This window comes from Anastrepha obliqua, chromosome 1 (assembly GCF_027943255.1).
Source record: "Anastrepha obliqua isolate idAnaObli1 chromosome 1, idAnaObli1_1.0, whole genome shotgun sequence".
Taxonomy (NCBI): Eukaryota; Metazoa; Arthropoda; class Insecta; order Diptera; family Tephritidae; genus Anastrepha; species Anastrepha obliqua.
Window position 1 is genome coordinate 168227628 of NC_072892.1, and position 20379 is coordinate 168248006.

At 39.8% G+C, this 20379-nt stretch overlaps 1 protein-coding gene across 1 annotated transcript; it reads right to left on the reverse strand.

Moving 5' to 3' along the window:
* LOC129240517 (uncharacterized) lies at positions 1–19287 on the reverse strand. Its single transcript, XM_054876376.1, has 7 exons — positions 19107–19287; positions 18953–19049; positions 18709–18893; positions 7738–8923; positions 7501–7679; positions 380–573; positions 1–313 (listed from the first exon to the last, which is right to left on the reverse strand). The coding sequence occupies exons 1-7, from the start codon at positions 19115–19117 to the stop codon at positions 147–149; spliced, it is 2019 nt and encodes a 672-aa protein (XP_054732351.1). The 5' UTR covers positions 19118–19287; the 3' UTR covers positions 1–146.
* Positions 19288–20379: the final 1092 nt, after the last annotated feature.

Here is a 20379-nt window from a genome sequence, read left to right on the forward strand (position 1 = left end):
ACTGTTTAGATTTTTTTTCATTTTCATGGTTGTAGTTTTGCTGCAAGGCTTAAGCGTTTTTTTGTTTTGTTTTTAAATTATTACTCAGGCCTCACAGAGCTGATATCGACTTAGCGATTGCGTTTTTTGTTTTTTTTTTTTTTAAATTAAGTTAGCAAATTATTTTTGCGTATTTTCTCTAGTAGACTCTTACATTCAATAACAACGACTTGTTCATCGATCTTGTTCACGCTATCGATGGTGATGGAGCTTTGAATACTAATTTCTTCATTTAGAAATTTTGTGAGTGCATCACTGAAGTTGGAGGGCAATCCTGTATGGGTGAAAAAAATGTTTATCAATTAAAGTTTTATTTCATATTAACGAGTTTTTTCTTTACCGTCAATTAAACATAAATTAGTTTTGCACGCACTCGTCACGTCTGCCGGGTAATGACGTATATCGGCGCTAGTCAAAGTGGCTTCATTTGTAAAATCAATGTACATCACAGTATAGTGCGACTTGTCGGGTATGTCAGTTACTTGGGCACGATACCACATATCCTCGAACTTGGCAATGCAATATTCATCCATTCTGAAAAACAAAGTGTTCATACATGGTTTAGTAAACTAATAAATAATAAACCAAAAATAACTTCTTCTCCACAAACGAAATAACACATGGGCTGAAAAGTCCAGGGCCTAACATTTTAATATCCTTTTTGCAGAAAGATTTATCTTTTGCCTCAAAATAGCCCTCAGTTTTGCAGCGATAACCTCTTCAATAGAGCGATCAGTTTTTTTTAGGTCTGCGTAGTCTGCCAATAGTCGCTGGGAGCCAAATCTGACGAATACGGTGGATGTGTGTGTGAGCAATTCGAAGTTCAATTCATGCAGTTTTGCGATTGTTTTGAGTGATTTTTAACTCGGTCCGTTGTCTTGTTTTTGGTCAACAGTGAGCAAACGCGGCACCCACTTTTAACAGAGCTTTCTCATTGTCAAATGCTCATGCAACCCTTTCTTTTGATATCTTCACGATGTCAGCTAACTCACGCAACTTCACTTTCGACCATTCAAATCAATTTAGTGGTTTCTTTAGATGTTTTCTGGCGTTACCGCCTCATTTGGACGTCCACTGTGCATCATCGGTGTCTCTACGGCCACGTTTGAAGTCAGCAAGCCATCGTTTTGTTGTTGTTTGTGATGGAGCGGAGTTCCCATAACACTTTTCAACCCATTGCTTCGGAAATTCTTTTTGATCCATTATTTGGAAAAAGCAAAAGTAGCGTCACTCTTAGCACAATAACTTTCGAACTAATGAATAAAATACTTTTAAATTTTAGCAGTGGTCTTTCTAAGGTTGGTACTAACTAAAAAAGAGGTGAATGTTATCAAACTAGTGCCATCTATGTGTTAGGTCCGGGACTTTTCAGCCCATGTGTCAGAGGTATAAACTCAAGTTTTGCAGAGTCATTTCCATTATATTGGGAATTAAACAGGCAGACGCTTTATTAATATTGAAATTCCACCTAGTCCTACACGCAGCAATAACCGAAATAAATAGAAAATGGGAATACTATATATACAACAAGCCGTTCCAGGTTTGTGCATATGTAGATCATATATTTACTATGTCGAAAGGCAGAAGTGAATTAAAGAGTGCGTTTATAAAACTAGAAAAAATAATATGAAATACTGAGCTAAGAATTAACACAGAGAAAACGAAGTTTACGGTTCGATCAAGCCCCGGTTTAAGGCATGATGACTGCTGATCGGAGACTATGACTATGACTAGAATTTACATATTTGGGTATTACGAGGGGTGCCTTTTATATGTCGGGATTAGAGAACAAAAACAAATTTTAATCATCGAAAATCACTTTATTGTTTTTCAAAATATTCTTCATGAAGATCTATACACTTTTGCATGCGTTTGAACCAATTGTCGAAGCACTTTTGCCACTCTGAATGAGGTGCCTCCAAAACATGCATTCTGAATGCCGCAACCGCTTCTTCAGGTGTCGAAAAACGTTGACCTCTCAGTTTGTTTTTTACGTACGGGAATAAAAAGAAGTCATTCGGTGCCAAGTCAGGACTATACGGCGGATGACCCATTAATTCGATGTTTTGGGTGCTCAAAAATGCAGTTGTTTGAGCCGATGTGTGAGAGCTCGCATTGTCCTGGTGAAGAGTGATCCGTCTTTGGCGATTGGTTTTCCTAATTTCTTGGAAGACAACTGGCAAACAAATGGTTGTGTACCACTCAGAATTTACTGTTCTGCGTTGTTCTAATGGTACGGTTGCGACATGTCCAGTTTTTCCGAAAAAACAGGCGACCATTTGCTTGGAAATGCTTCGTGCGCGAACAACTTTTGTTGGATTTGGCTCATCTTGAAACACCCATACAGTCGACTGCTGTTTACATTCGGGCTCATACGCGTAAATCCATGATTCATCACCTGTCACGATGTCATAGACGTGTTTCGAAGCCCCGCGATCGTATTTTTTGAGCATTTCCTTCGACCAATCGACACGAGCCTTTTTTTGAGCGATTGACAAATTGTGTGGGTTCCAACGCGAACAAATTTTTTTGACAGTCAAATGTTTATGCAATATTGAATGTATGCTGGTCCCACTAATGCCTAAGATTGTCTCAATCTCACGATAGGTCACATGACGATCTTGCAATATCAGTTCGCGCACAGCATCAATGGTTTTCGGAACAACAACTGATTTTGAACGACCTTCAGGAAATTCGTCTTGGAGTGAACTACGACCACGATTAAATTCACCATACCATCGATAAACACTGGTCCTTGATGGAGCTTCATCGCAAAAAAAATTAATTAAGTTCATCCATGCAATGTTGCTGAGTTAATCCACGTCGAAAGTTGTGAAAAATAATCGCACGAAAATGTTCACGATTTAATTCCATTTTTGGACCGAGACGAATCTTTTAAGTTACTGTAAACAACACAAATAGCGCTGGTATTTCTAAACGTTCTGAGTACGTAAAAGCCAAAAAATGTCAAACTTTGCGATACAGCTGTCAGTTGCCAGATTGCAACACCAGGGTTGCCAAATCCCGACATATAAAAAGCACCCCTCGTAAAATATCAGTCAATAAGGCTACAATAAGTCTTACTTTTCTAATTCGAAGCTGCTTAAGTCTAAATTATTATATCACGAGCAAAAGTTAAGGGGTTAGGGGTAGTCAGAATTTTCAAAAAATCTTGTGTGATAATTTTAAGTGAATCTGACAAATACTTTTCGAATTATTCAATAATTAACAAAGGGCGCTTAGGCGCTCCTGAGCGTTCGAGAGCAAGTAACTAGCAGCTGCACGTATGAAATTGGCAGATAAGCGCGCTAACGATAACACTCGTGAAGGTAGAATGCTACGTAGGCAACAGCAAATCGATATTTTGAAAGGTGCTATGATGGCTGAAGAACTATTATATGGCCCAGGAATAAATGACACAGGGTAAGTAATTAAAAATTCGTATAACTCTGCATAAATCGATAGCAAAACTTTAAAGGCGTTTTCTGAAAACTATGTATTTTGAACTGGTGATCACTGTAAATTAAAAACCGCTTGGTAGATTTCAATAAAATTTATACTGCTTTTGAAAAACATAAAAAATTCGTGCCTGATCGAAGGATTTTTTTTTTCAAAATTTTCGATTGTTTTTTTTTAACAATTATAGGGTTGGCCATGTAAAATTTGCTTTTTGAATCGGCTATAAAAAAAAAAAACTAATCAATATTTTTTCAAACTTTTTTTTTTATTTTGAAGATTGAACATTGTCATTTATGAATGAAAAATAATATCGTTCAAATGATTGCCACGACTGGCTTTACAGTAGGCCATTCGATCAACCCAATTTTTAAGCACATTTTCCATTGTTTTTCCTCCAATTTCATGAATGGCAACTTCGATTTCGTGTTTTAAAGCATCAATCGTCTCTGGATGGTTCGCATAGCATTTTTCCTTAACGGCTCCCCACAAAAAAATATTCCAACGGGCTTAAATCACAGCTCCGAGGCGGCCAATTGATATCGGAATTCAAAAACGGTAGCCAAAAGTTCGAGTGTAACTTTGGCAGTGTGACAAGTTGCACCGTCCTGTTGAAACCAAATGTCGTCAATGTCATCCTCTTCAATTTTTGGAAACAACTCGTTGAGCATGTCACGGTAACGCTCACCATTTACTGTAACCGCGGCTCCTCGCTCATTTCGAAAAAAATGGCCCAATGATGCCGCCAGACCAAAAAACCGCACCAAACAGTGACCAAACAGTAACGTGTGGATTTTCTGAGCCCCAAATCCGACAATTTTGCTTATTGACGTAGCCACCGATATGAAAATCAGAAAAGAAGACTCACCACTTTGGAAATAGATTTTCAATATTTCCCAATTTTGTTCAAGCGTATAGCGTCCCATTTCGTAAATGTCAAACCTTTAAGTAAATTATGAACACATTTGTCATGTCATTTGTGTTACCATTCTCAAAAAAATAGGTGGTTCAAAAAGCAAACGCTATATGGCCCACCCAGTAGTTGTTGGTTTTTTTCTCGAAAATCTGAAAAATATTTCCTGAGGCCGCCATATTGTTAATTTTGAAAAAAAAACTTCGATCAGGCACAAGATTATCTATTAATAAAACTAATTTCTCTTGTCCGATTGATTTTAGATGAATCTCCAAGGACTTGTGATGATCACCGCACGGGAGTTCTGGAGAAACGGGCTCCACACAAACAGCGTTAAGTTTTACAATTATTATTATTTTTTTTAATTTTGCTAAAGTCAAGTCGAATCAGGATGTATTAATGCTATGTTTTTATTTTTGTAAAATAAAGCAATTGCAATCGGGCCTCTGACTAACCCTAACACCTTAAGGATATACAAATCCGCCCCGTATTTACCTATGGTTACGAATTATGGACGCTAAAACTACTGGCATTAATCAGCTAATGGTATCTGAAAGAAAAATATATGGACCTGTAAGATTGCAAGACGAAACCTGTTGAATTAGATATAATCATAAGCTGGAACTTTTAGCAAAACACGAAACTGTGATGAGATTTATAAAATTTCAGAGGAAAAGATGGCACGGACGTACACGTGTTCAAAATGCCCAAGGAGTGAACAACTCGAAAGGCATTTGAACTACGTTCTGTTGGAGGCCGAAGAAGAGGACGCCCCAGAAAGAAATGGCCGAAGACGTTGAAGATGACGTTGCAAGGCTGAACGTGCGGCAGTGGATGGCGGTAGCCTTAGATAAAGAGAGATGGGGTAAGGTTTGAATGAAGCAATGGTTCACCAAGGACTGTGATGCTATGAAGAAGAAGATGAAACATTTTCCGTCAGTTTTGGGAGAAATCGTTTTCCATATTACATCCTTGGTGAATAGAAAGTACTATAGTTCTGGTATGTAGTTTCTGTTGTTTGTTAATTTAAAATGCACCACCTACTGGTTTCTATGAAGCAAATACAGTGAAATATAACATCATAATTATCGGAATTTAATAGTGAAACTGACTCATAGAATTGTCTGAAAGAAAAAGGAGTCTCCTGCTAGTACTTAGATTAATGCGGTTAACATGTTGAGCAAGGCGCCGATATTTCTGCGGTCGCTTTCTAAGTATGCGATAATGTAATATTATCAGCGATCAAATCCCACATCCCTCTTTCAAGAAGTAACCGAACAAAAAATATCAGTTACGGATGACCATTGACACAGCGAGTAGATGAACAAATTCCAGTTGGAAAAGGAAGAAATATTACATAAATTACAAGAAAAGGAAGGGTACGGCCATAAAGTTCGAAAATACTGTTCTGGTTGTTATGATGAAAATTCAGGTTTATTTGGGTCCAAGAAAGCCAAAATTTTAACAAAGAAGGGTGTTACATGGGGTTTTGTGTGTAAATCCCACCCACACTTTAGCTTAGAATGCTTCAATAAGGCTCATTAAAAGTATATTTGACCACATTCATTCAGGTTGCATTTATCTTTTAACTTCAATACTGTTGGTCCTATGAAAAGTTTAACGATGGTCCCCAGCGTTCAGCGATCAGCGCCAAAGAAAAGAAAATCATGGGAACTGCCCGGTCATGCTTCTACGTCGTCGCCTCGGCTGAATATTCACGCTGCGAAGGTTATGCTATGTATTTGTTGGGACCAAGTTGGTGTTATTTATTATGAACTGTTAAAACCAAGCGAAACCATCACTGGAGATCGGTATCGACTTCAATTGATGCGATTGAGCCGAGCACTGCGCGAGAAGCGGCAGTAATACGCGGAGAAGCATGAAAAAGTTATTCTACAGTATTACAACGCTCGGCCTCAAGTTGCCAAACCCGTTAAAACCTACCTGGAAACACTGAAATGGGAAATCCTACAAATCCTACCCCACCCGCCGTATTCTCCAGATATTCCGATCGATGGCACATGGTCTAGCTAACCAGCAGTTCCATTCATATGAAGTCATCAAAATATGGCTCGATCTGTGGATAGCCTCAAAAGATGAACAGTTTTACCGCGACGGTATACGAGATCTACCAGAAAAATGGGAAAAAGTGGTAGCCAGCGATGGGCTATACTTTCAATGATTCACTTGTAACCATTTTTTCAGAATACAGCTGTATTTTCATAAAAAAAAAAAAAAAAAAAAAAGGGAGAACTTAGTTGTGCACCTAATAACATTCGTCAGAACTGCGACTATCTAACGTATCATCTCTAGATCGCTTAGCCTTCGTGCATAGGATAAAATATATAAAAAGCCTGCTGGTTCCTCTGGCAGAGAAATTCGTTCTGGCTCTACCGTCGTCTCACATCGTAAGTTTACATTATAAGAAAGATAAGACTTCGTCGCTAATGGCCCCGAATGTCTTTGAATGAAAACGTGACTCTTTTACTATACCTATGCGAATCTTATCGCTCAGAACGACAGACGTCGCGAGCCTTGCAGCTACGAACTAATTTGGGTGGCTATATGCCGACACGCGTCCGGAACGGTAAACGACTCTTCCCCAAAGGGTTAAGTATGTAAGTGTGCTAGAAAGCTCCAACAAAAACAATTCTCACAAGATTTTGGGATGTATTAACATGTACAACAATAAATATTTCATTGTAACCGCGACATTGTCTTTTAACGTCAGTTTTTATAAATTTCCTTAGTTTTTATAATTTTCCTTTGATCTTTAGACAGCACTGAATAGTGATAACTATATGTACAGGCTTCTCGCAAATCTAAAATAAATAATAAAATAATAAAAAAAAAGCTCCTCATAAAAATCATTGGCCGCTCGGAGTCGACTTAAAACTGTGGGTTCCGCCATTTGTGGAACAACATCGAGATGCACAGTACAAAGAGGAGGAGGAGCTCGGTCAAACATCTAACATAAGTGTATGCGCCAATTATTATTATTTTTTTATTTAAAATTATTAATATACTTATAGTTTGCTGCTAAAGGCAAAGGGTCGAGCCTTTGGATATCTTAAAACTTCTTCGATACTCACTTGGGCTCATACGGCTTGTCAGACACATCAATTGAACTCAGCTGCTGATGAACTGTCTGTAGGCAGGACAAATCATTTTGATCGATACAACCAATATATCCAATTTCCAAGCAGGAGACATCGAGCACAATGGCCTTGAATGGGGGGCAGCCTACTTTGAAATAGTGCGTCTGGAATGGCTGCAAGTAGAGGAATCTAGAGTATTACATTTTTTAAATTAAATTTTCCCCCACTTACGGCAATCATCGTAGGTTCTTCTGGTTTTTCCACGGTTTTTACAACTTCAACTTTCGCATTTACTTCCTCCTCCTTGTTCTGCTCCCTTACATCATTTTTCGGCTGCTTTGACTGTTCCCGTCCCATGCTTGTCTGCGAATTCACAGTGGAGTTTTGTGTACTTGCATTTGTGGCATAAAATTGATCGTCGTGTTCACTAGCCGCACTTACGACCTTGCCAACTGAATTTTGGGGTTCACATTTTTTGTTTTTCGTTTCTTCGGAATTTGCATTCTTTTCATTCTTCTTATTCTTTTTCTCGTTTTCTTGTTTCGAGCGCATAGAATCTGCCCAAACTTGAGCACCCTCCACTTTGCACAATTGCTCAATTTCGTCATTTAGTGATTTTCCTGTTTGCCAATATAAAAGTTCTACACCATCTTCCACGCGATCATATTTTATTTGAAATTCTAAATTTTCGTATGAATTAAATTGTTTCGCTAATTTTTCATTCAGTACATAATTGGAAACATTGCGTAACGGTATCAGGCATGTATGTTGTTTCAGTGATAGAATTTCGTCGTTAATTTCGCGCAATTCGCTCAGACGCCGCGTGGAAATTATACCGCGGTCGATGAAAAGCACGCGAATATTGTCGGGGTTACGTACTATTTGCACCTGCACCCGGTACATGAAGCCCTGAAGTGGCGCTATGGCATAACTGAGCGCTTTGGGCAGTTTGCTAAGCGGCGCTGCGTTCTTGCCGTAACTATCGATTTTGCGTGCATTCAATAGGTAGTCATCGTCTTCTTCTGAACTCAGAGCGCGTACGTAGCAACGATTTGGCGTACGTAAACCAGTCAATATGACGCGGCTGTTGGTCTTGGGCAACTCAGCTACCGGTACAGTGGCAGTAGGCTCCTTGGATTTCTGCACTTTATTGGCATTCTGCGGTGAAACCTTACTATTGCTCTGCCCATGCTGTTGGTATGGGTGTTGTTGGAGTCCATTCATAACGCGATTCTGATTTTGCCAATTCTGTTGGACTTGAAGATTATTCATGCCCAAATTTAAATTGAACATTTCATGGAGTACATTTTGCTGACTCCCTAATGGAACATTGGGAATTTGGTTTACGGTCAGCAATGGATTGTTAACGGGATACAATGCATCGGTAGACGCAGTCATTAACGGATGTACCAAAGGCCTGTAAGAAACGCATTTATTCAAAATGTAACGATAATATGGGCTAACCTTTATTCACTGCGTTAAATTTAACAGTTTATACGCTGAATGCCAACACTGTTGTCATAAATAAATATCGTGCTGGAATATTTCTTTGTAATTGAGTAATAAAATAATGGAAGTTACACTTAGCTGTCATCTGATTTGACAGAAAATTAGTTTTATTCTTCCGCTGAACGAAAATGGTTGTGTATACGCTCAAAGAACGCTGGGAAATATTGCGACATTACTTTGAAAATCATGGAAATGTTACAGAATGTGTACGAAAATTACGTACGAGAATGGGAAGAAGAAAAGCACCGAATGAAGCGTATGTGCGTTGCTTTGCGAAAAAAATAAGAGAAACTGTGTTGCTTATTGACAAACCGACGCGTGACCGACCAAAAACCGTGCGTACACCCGAAAATATTGCTGCTGTGGCCGAGAGTGTTCGTGAATCACCACGAACATCAGTTCACCGCCGTTCTCAACAATTGGACATTTCGGAGACATCATTGAGACGAATTTTGCGTAAAGACCTTGGTATGACGCCGTACAAAGTCCAATTGGTTCGGCAGCTGAAGCAAACCGACCACCCAATTAACCGGAAGGATTGTACTTCAAAATAAAAAAAAAACAATTTGGAAAAATATTGAGTATTTTCTTTTTATAGCATTTTTAAGTTATATGGCGGACCCTGTAAATCCGGGTCGTTCCGGTAACGTAGAACCGACTGTCGTGGGAACGCTGGTATCGCTGCTGATACTATTTTTCTGTTCGCTATAGTACTCTACTGGTGATTTGAAGGTGTAAGATGAAGCGTAAAGATCCTTTTTTATCTGACATCAAAAATGTTTTCGTTCGTTCGATCCGAAAACACAGCATTTGCGGGAAGTTCTGCTTCATTGTTACCTTTTAAAGAAAAGTGCAGCTGAAACGTATCGTATATTGATCAATATTTACGGTAATAAGGCTTCATCAAACACAACTTGTAAATAGTGGTTTCGACGCTTCCAAAGTAGCAATTTCGACGTGAGAGATAAAGATCGAACAAGCGAAGGGGCACCGAAGAAATTCGAAGATACTCAACTACAACAATTATTGGATGAAGACGTATGTCGCACCCTTGATGATATGTCTAAAGAGTTGGATGTTGACAGATCAACCGTCGGTAAAGGTTTGCACGTGATGGGAATGGTCCAGAAAGCAGGTAACTGAGTGCCAAATCAATTGAAGGAGAGGGATATCGAGAGTCGTTTGGTGACAAGTGAGAGACGTTTCTTGAACGGAAAAATTAAAGGTTTTCATCATCGCATCGTCACTGGCGATGACAAATGGATCGTTCCCACGACAGTCGGTTCTACGTAAGCGGAACGACCCGCATTTATATCCGACCAAGGACTGTCACTTCAGCAGCATTCCCCGTATATGTATGGGGAATATTTATGCTGCTACAACAACAATAATTTGAAAAATGGATCTATTATAATAATCCTAAGTGTTGAAAAAGTTGGAGCCTGCCAGGTAAACCAGGTCCATCGACAGCGAAAAAAATATTCATGCTTCAAAGGTTATGTTGTGCATCAGGTGCGATCAGAAGGGTGTCATCTATTATGAACTCCTTAAACCATCTGAAACTATCACTGGCGATCGTTACCGACTGCGGCTTATGTGTTTGAATCGAACTCTTAAAAAAAAACAGTCGGAATGGCACGGTAGACGTGACAAACCGATTTGGCTGCACGTTGCTAAATCGGTACAGAAATATTTATAGGGACTGAATTGAGAAATCTTGCCCCACCCGCCGTATTCCCCAGACATCATTGCCCCTTCGGATTACCATCTGTTCCGATCAATGCAGTCAGCCGTTATTGCAAAGCGGTTCACTTCTTACGAGAGCATCGCAAACTGCCTCACTGAATGAATCAAGTCAAAAGAACTCGAATTTTTCGTCAGAGTAATCCGTACCCTGCCTGAAAGATGGAGTAAAGTTGTAGCTTCCAATGGCCAGTATTATTTAATTATTTAAATAATTCGTAACGAAATATCGAGAAAACTGATACGCTACTTGCTTTCTCCTGTGATGAGGTCCAGGGGCCGTTAACGAAACAAAAGCATCAAAAGCCATTGGCCCTGATGGTTTTTGTAGCAGCATAAACATTCCCCATACTTACATACGGTGAATGCTGCTAGAGTGACAGTCCTTGGCCGGATATAAATCCGGGTCGTTTCGGTAACGTAGAACCGACTGTCGTGGAAACGCTGGACTTAACATGCTGATGCTGAAAAACCTCCATTAGGAGTAGGGTACCTCACAAGGGTTTTCAATCTGCGGTTCCACTACTGAAACCTGGGAAACCCACCAACCAAGGGGAATCTTATCGGCCGATAACTCTCCTTTCCCCAGTAGTGAAGACACTTGAAGCTCCCCTACTCCCACTCTACAAAAAACACCTGACCCCAGCCCCACCTCAGCATGGCTTCCGACGAGTGCACAGTACTCTTACCACCACAGCACTCACCGCCATAAACAATCATTCAACCCGCGGGCTTAGCCGCAACCGCCCTTACGAGATAACTATCCTAGTAGCGCTGGACCTGAAGAAGGCTGTCACGGGCTTAACCAAAACCGCCCCTGCGAGAGGACTGTCCTAGTAGCGTTGGACCTAAAGAAGGCTTTCGATACAGTCAGCCATTCCACGCTACTAGATGACATTTATCAGTCGACACTCCCGCCAGGGCTGAAGAGGTGGTCCGCGAACTACCTGAGCGGTCGGCACTCGTCAGTGATTTTTCGAGATCAAATGTCAAAGCAGAGGAAGATTAAGCAAGGCGTACCGCAGGGTGGTGTCCTTTCACCCTTGCTTTTTAACTTCTACATCTCGAAGCTCCCCCAACCACCAGCGGGAGTTTCCCTGATCTCATACGCTGACGATTGCACGATAATGGCGTCGGGCAATGACATCGATGGCCTGTGTTCCAAAGTGAACAACTACCTCACCGACCTTTCTCGCTTTTTCACTGCGAGGAACCTCCAACTTTCCCCCACCAAGTCCACGGCGACCCTTTTCACCACCTGGACAAAGGAGGTCAAGCTGCCCCTCAAGGTAAAAGTCGACGACACACCAATTCCGACTGTGAATAACCCCAAAATTTTGGGTGTAACCTTTGACAGCTTGCTCTCCTTCTCTGCGCATACAACCGCAATTGCCACTAAAGTCCAAAATCGCAACAAGGTCCTCAAATCGCTGGCCGGCAGCACTTGGGGCAAGGACAAAGAACTGTTGCTTTCGACATTTAAGGCAATTGGCCGGCCGGTTCTAAACTATGCTGCGCCTGTCTGGTCGCCTGGTACTAGTGATTCGCAGTGGATAAAGCTTCAGACATGTCAGAATACCGCCATTCGGACAGCGACCGGGTGCCTCCTGATGTCACCCTTACAACACCTGCACAACGAGGCACAAATGCTCCCAGTAGCGGAGCACAACAAATTGCTCAGCAAGCAGTTCCTGCTGGGGTGTTACCGTAGGTTTCACCCCTGCAGACACCTGCTTGAGCCTGAGCCGCCTCCCAGGCACGTCAGGAGACACCTCCTCGACTACGCTGACGAACTCCAGGACAAAACTGACCGAGACCTACTGGACCGGACACTATTCAGACAGTCAATAAACGACATTCACCGGGAGACCGTTACCACCTTCATGAACTCCCGTCCCGTGAATGCCGTAATCGGAGTCCAACCACCACCCATTGCAGATGAAGAGCTCCAGCTTCCCCGTGAGACTCGTGTAACATTGGCACAATTACGTTCTGGATATTGTAGCAGGTTAAACTCCTACCTATCCAGAATCGACCCCGACATACCAAACACATGTCCGGCATGTGAAGGTACCCCGCACGACACTAACCACCTCTTCACATGCCCCCTTAATCAGACTCATCTAGCCCCCCTCTCCCTCTGGACCCAACCTGTCGAAACAGCATGTTTCCTGGGCCTACCCCTAGATGAGCTAGACGAAGACGACAGATGATATACCTACACTGACAGGGCTAACTACGCTGTTAAAAACAACAACAACAAGGCTGTCGACGCAGTCAGCCATTCCACGCTACTAGATGATATTATACAATCGACACTCCCGCAAAGGCTGAAGAGGTGGTCCGCTAACTATCTGAGTGGTCGACACACGTTAGTAATCTTTCGAGACCAAATCTCTAAACAGCGGAAGATAAAGCAAGTTGTTCTTTTCACCCTTGCTTTTTAACTTCTATATATCGAAGCTCTCCAGCCACCAGAGGGAGTCTCCTACGCTGACGATTGCACGATAATGGTGTCGGGCAATGACATTAATGGCCTGTGCTCGAAAGTGAACCATACCCTAACCAATCTTTCTCGCTTTTTCACTGCGAGGAGTCTACAGCTTTCCCCCACCAAGTCCACGGCGACCCTCTTTATTACCTGGGCAGAGGAGGCTAAAGTCGACGATACACCAATTCCGACTGTAAACAACCCCAACATTTTGGGAGTAACTTTCGACAGTTTGCTCTCCTTCTCTGCGCACACAACCGCAATGGCCACTAAAGTCCAAAATCGCAACAAGGTCTTCAAATCGCTAGCCGGAAGTACTTGAGGCCAAGACAAATAAATGTTTCTGTCGACATTTAAGACAATTGGCCGGCCGGAGCTAAACTTTGCTGCGCCTGTCTGGTCGCTTGGAACTAATGACACGCAGTGCACAAAGCTTCAGACATGCCAAAACACTGCTATTTCGACAGCGACGGGATGTCTCCTGATGTCGCCTCTACAACACCTACATAACGAGACGGCTCAGATGCTGCCTGTAAAGGAACACAACAAACCGCTCAGCAAACAGTTTCTGCTAAGGTGCTACCGTAGGTTTCACCCATGTAGACACCTGCTTGAGCCAGTGCCGCATCCCAGGCACGTCACGAGGCACCTCTTCAACTACGCCGATGAGGACTAAACGAATCAACAACTACTGGACCGGACAGTGTTCAGACAGACAATAAGCGACATTAATCGGGAGACCCTCTACACCTCCTCAAGCTCCCGACCCGCGAATGCCATAATCGGAGTCCAACCACCACACACAGCAGACAAAGAGCTCCAACTTCCCCGAGAGTTCCGCGTAACCTTGGCACAATTACGTTCTGTATACTGTAGCAGGTTGAACTCCTACTTATCCAGAATCGACCCCGACATACTTAACATATGTCCAGCATGTGAAGGCACCCCGCAGGACACTAAACACCTTTCCGCATGCCCCTCAAAACCCACTCCTCTCCCTCTGGACCCAACTTGTCGAAGCAGCAAGTATCCTGGGCCTACCGTTAGATGAGCTAGACCAAGAGACCAGTGATTTACATTGCACTGACGGGGTTTCGTATTATTGCTACAACAACCGAGAAAACCGGCTTAAAGTAAAAGATTTACTATACCTCCGTAGATAATAATGAAAACCCAGTCCTATTTAACGCATTACTCTTAATATGTATATAAGTATACTGGCAGGTTCAGTGGTTGCCGAGTGTAGTCATGGATGTTGTTAGTCAAGTCATGCAGATGTTTACTGACGTGCCTACAGAGGTGGTTCTTATGGTAACACTACAGTAGGAACTGCTTGCTGAGCCCAATAAATAATATGTTCCCTAACTGGGAGCACAAATACCTCACTATGTAGCTGTTGGAGCTGAATCACGAGACATTCAGTAACAGTATTTTGTCCGATCTGGAACTTAGGGCTGGAAAACTATCAATACTATCGAAGTTCCAGAGACTATTGACAAAAACCACCACTTAATCTTTACTCCTCTCCAATCAGGAATCATTTTGGTGCAGAGCCTTTAGAATTTTCATTTCGGGTTGCAAGTAATTTTATTATTGGTTATCTGATCATCTGCTTTAAATAAACGATGCTTTCTGCTTGCCCTCAGCAGAAAATCATGAAAAGCTTTATATAATTCAAGTAATCATTAGTTAATTTTCCAATGGAGTTGAAGAAAATGAATTGATTCATACCCCAAAAAGGAGACTACGCGCATCCCAGAGGTGTGGATTTTTTTAAGAGTGGCACAAAGACCAATTTCACGAAATGCGATAAAAATTATGCACATAGCAGAAATACCATTGGTTAAGTCCACGTGTCTTTGCGGTTAAATGATATACACTTTACGGAAGCCGAGGTGAAGTGTACATTGGTTCAGATTTTTCGTAAAGACTGGCAATAGAAGTTCTTAAAGTCGTCACTACTGGGGAAAGGAGAGACATCGGGCGAACTCCAGTTAGTTGGCAGATTTCCATGGTACCGATTTACATTTTCCAGTGGTTTTCAGAATGGTTATGGTTTTTGAGATGTAAGCTAGTCCCGTTGAATCTTTAAACCGTCGTGACCATTGATTTTGGAGACGATGATCGGTAGATTGTGCAAGACTGATGCAAGAGATAGATAGCGCTGGCAATTGTTAGGTTGTTGTTGTAGCAATTTAAACGTTCCCCGTTTATGTACGGAAAATGCTGCTGGGGTGACAGTTCTTGGCCGGATGTAAAGGGTCAAGTTCGCTGCCACTTTCTGCATAGAGCTGATCTTAGATGGGAGACGTGAATTTCAGTGTATTAAGCAGGGTTAGTACGTAGAGTCAGCTGCCATGAGATTGACAACTGTATAAGTAAAAACTGTCACTTCACTATTTTATAATTTACTCAAGCCAAATATGATAAAAAAAGTTGTGAATTTAAGCGGCACCAACAAATAATTAAACTTTGCGCTTACTAATAAGTCTAAAGTGGGTCAAAAATCGAGTCGATTATTATACATTTTTTTTTGTAGTGATGTGAAGAATAAAACCCGTGCACGTCGCTCAAGAACAGGCGAAAATATTGAAAGTATTGTAGCCGAAAGGGTTGAAGAAAACCCAGGTTTGTCCATTCCTCGTCGTTCTTTGCGATTAGGCATTTCACAATCGTCATTACACCGTATTTTGCATAAAGATTTGGGTCTTAAGGCTTCTAAAGTCCAGTTAACACAAGAATTCAAGCCGGCCGATCATCAACAACGTCGTGTCTTTGCTGATTGGGTCGTTGCAATGCATGAAAATGATCCATAATTCCATCGAAAAATCCTCTTGAGTTATGAGGCCCATTTTCACCTCGGTGGCTTCGTCAACAAGCAAAATGATCGGATCCGGGGCTCAGAAAATCCAAGAGTTATTATTCTATCCTCAATATGTGACAGTTTGGTGCGGTTTATGGTCCGGCGGAGTCATTGGACAGTTACGGTGAATGGATTGCGCTATCGAGAGATGATTAACGATTTTTTATGGCCGGAATTGGATGGTATTGATCTGGACAAGGTTTATTTTCAACAAGACGGCCACACAAGCAACGAAACCATTGACCTTTTACGGGAAAAGTTTCCGAACCGCGTTATCTCTCGAAGAGGTGATCACAGTTGGACACCGAGATCTTGTGATTTAACACCTCGTGACTTTTTTCTTTGAGGCCACGTGAAAGAGAAGGTCTACGCCAATAGCCCAGGGTCGATTCAAGACTTCAAAGATGGAATTCGTGAGGTTATCGAGGAGATAAGGCAGCCACTTTGCAATTCGATTATGGAAAATTTCATGAAAAGGATATTGTCCTGTAAGCGTGGTCGTTGTGGTCATTGGTCATTTGCCTGATGTTATTTTCCACTATTAACGGCATACCTTCCTCTTTATAATGAAATAATCATCCGGTCATTTATATTAAAAAATAGCATTTTTCTTTGAATATCAAAATAACACCTCTTATTGGAAAACCCTTTATTTCCATGGGCTATAAAACGGCGTACTCGAAATTTGTCTAACAATTCCGATTAAAAAGTTTGAAATGAAAATTTATCAAAATTTTAAAAATTTGCACAAGATTGGTTTGAAAATTCGATTTATATGGTTTTGTAGAATCAGAATGAACAACATTTCCATAAACAAGTTATTAAAATTAAATAAGAAACAAAACTGTCAATAAGTCCCTGTGTCATAATGTACGTAATCATAGCAAAAACAGTTCAAGCTTTAGAAAGTGATTATTTGGTGATATCGTTCCTAACTACGAATTGGTTCATTAATACCCGCCTAACTTAAGAATTAATATATATAAACAATCCTATAAAAAATGTGGGTTGGCTTTCCATTGCTACCACGATATATTTGCCTATAATTTCCAAGTCCGTGGATCGAATTTAAAAATAATAACACACAAATGTAGTCACTATATCAGCCTTTCGATTTATAGTACTTTTTATAAATTACCATTAAGAATTAATAGCAATATTTAACGTTAAAAAATGCTTAATTTTTCCATTTCCATTGAAAAAATTCCCTATTACAGACGCTTATTTTTCTTAAATACAAACACAGACAAGTAACAATATTCACTTATAAACACTCCTTATTAATTAAAGATTTGATTTAAAGCTATGTTTACTCAATAATACTATGAATTTTATTAAAATTCTATTATTACAAATGTTCTTCAAAACGTTTGTAATGCCGTGCAAAATAAATGTGCGGGACGAACTGTCAAAGAAACGATAATGAGAAAAGAATAAAGCGAAACCAAAAAAACCCAGTAACCAACAATAATGTTCGATAGAACTTTTGTAGTTTTTAAAAAAGTTAAATTAGCCTTTGGCCTTCGATAAATCATTATTTTCAAAAATGGTGAAAATTTGGACTAAAAAATCGCATAAAAAGAATATTTTCATAAAAACTGATTTTTCTTTCCAAATTTTTGGCTGCTGCGTTTTTTTGTTTAAAAATATACCTATATGGTATCTGTTACAAAAAAAATATTTTTATAAATAGTTAAAATTTGGAATACAAAATCGCGCGATAGATCTATAAATCATTATTTTCAAAAATAGTGAAAATTTGGACTAAAAAATCGCGCGATATATATTACAAATTTTCGCCTGCGGCGCTTTTTTGCTTGAGAGTACATGTATATATATTATATTATAGTATATATAAAAAGTATATTTTTATAGTGAAAATTTGGAATAAAAATCGCGCGATTTGGTTACAAACAAAATCAAAATTATAAAAAGTGAATATATGTAATAAAAAATCGCCGGCGCTTCTTTGTTAGAAATTGTAAATATATACATATTACAAAAAGAAGCATTTCTATAAAGAGGCGCTATTGGAATTTTAAATATATATTTTTACAAATAATCAAAAATTTGGAATAAAAAACCTGTGATTGTGCGTCGCAATTTTCGCATTCGGTGCTTTTTTGTTTTAAAATATACATATATACTGTTACAAAAAACAAAAAAACTTTTATAAAATAAAATTTTTATAAAAATAATAAATTTTTCGCCAGGATCACTTATAAATTTTACGATAATACAACAGTATTTTCATAAAATATTCATTTCATTATATAATTCAATCTATAAAACCTAAGTTAAATGCTTGCTGGGTTACCGATTGCTTTATGCATTTCCCTTCAACAATATTTCAGCACAAGATGCAAATACGGTCATAAAAAACCTAAATTTTAAGCTTTTGGGGTATTATGGGTATTCTATGAGGACCCTAGGAGGTTGGAGCTTTCATCGTTACAATAGTCTGACCTTGCTTTTTCTATTGGGCGTGGCGCAAGGTACCACGCCCCCCCAACCAAATATATCGTGGTAGTAATGAAAAGTTTAGTCAAAATTGTGCATTGCCTAAAAAATTAGGGCTTCCACGAATAAAACTTACGGAACGGGAAAGCATATGTAACGATGTCTTGGCCAATCCTTCCGTTGACACTCCGGTGAGCAGTAAAAATCACCACATCGCTGGCACACACATATTGCCGCCTTCAGACAAGTGGTACACTCGCCTTTAGCAATACCCGGGCCTGTCCTGTTGCTACTTTCTTTCAATGTTTTTTCCAGAGGGGCCTGCCGCAAATATATTCAATAAAGCATTTACGTTCTGAAATATTGGTTGAATTACTTACATTCGACTTTTGCCCATTTTCTTTGTGGACCGCATGCAATGCCATATCTGGCGCGGCATTGTTTCCTTGCGGTTTTCTATTTCTTTGCGCTAAGGCCCTGCATGGACAAAATTTATTTACTCTAAATTACAATTCTTTTTTGCACTTATCTTACCGTCGGTCCATATTATTTAAAAAGTAAAAAATTTTCTTATACACACTAAAACCCCCGTAAAAACGTTCTAATGGCGACCAATAAGAAGTTCTGTTCGATTAAAAAGGCTTAGCCGGGAAGAACTGTCAAACAGTCGCCGATACTAACGATAACACCAACTGTTTTATGATATATCGATGGTTTTGGAACTATCGGAAGTATTACATCAAATTTGTTTAATTTTCGTATCACAATTGACAGCAATTTTTTCATGAATGCAAGCGCAAGATGATCTGAAGATATTATAGTTATTCCAAAAATTATAGAAAATAGATTGCGCCCATTAGAGAGGGCGTAACGCCACATTAGCTGAGTTGTGCAGTGTTGCCAATCATTTGCTCTTCGCAATAAATGTAATGCTTTATACCCTAAATGCGAAAATGTTAAATGTTTGGTGTTTTTTTTTTTATTAAATTTAAAGCTACCGAAACTGTAAGTTAAAAAAAATTATTATATTATTATATAACTGTAACTATATTAATAAAAAAGGTCAATCTGAGAAGATTTTCGTGTTAATGAAAATTTGTTGGTTCTTATAAAATTTGATATTTTAAAGTGAAAATTTAATTCTTTGCTCCTTTTAAGGTTATGTTAGAATATTAAGTCTTCTTCTCTCAACTCTGCTTAACATTGAAAACGTTTTAAATACACAGTCCTGCAAGGTACAGTTTCTAAAACGGCTATTTGTGTTTCCTCAAGGTTTTTTTATGTTAAAAACGAATATGACCTTGAAAATGTTCCAGCACGTCAGGATTTTTGGCAATTTGAGGTTAAAAATAAAAAAAATAAATAACTGGCGCGTACACTTCTGTTAGGTGTTTGGCCGAGCTCCTCCTCCTCTTTGTATTTGTGGTGTGCGTCTTGATGTTGTTCCACAAATGGAGGGACCTACAGTTTCAAGCCGACTCCGAACGGCAGATATTTTTATGAGGAGCTTTTTCATGGCAGAAATACACTCGAAGGTTTGCCATTGCCTGTCGAGGGGCGACCGCTATTAGAAAAATGTTTTTATTAATTTTGCTTTCGCCGAGATTCGAACCAACGACCTCTCAGTGAATTCCGAATGGTGATCACGCACCAACCCATTCGGCTACGGCGAAAAAATGCAGATTTTGGCCATTTTTTTAATTTTTTGTTGAGCAAGGTAAGGTGTTTTTTTAATTTTCCCCAACGGCATCGCAAAGTACTAGGTACTCTTTAGCTTTAAGGTCCTTTTTTAAAAATATTTTTACGA

Coding starts and splice junctions, on each gene's coding strand:
- LOC129240517 (XM_054876376.1), bottom strand. Junction 574..7,500: donor GACAAGCCGTATGAGCCCAA/GTGAGTATCGAA, acceptor TTTGTTTTTCAG/AATGGATGAATATTGCATTG. Junction 314..379: donor TAATTTATGTTTAATTGACG/GTAAAGAAAAAA, acceptor TCACCCATACAG/GATTGCCCTCCAACTTCAGT.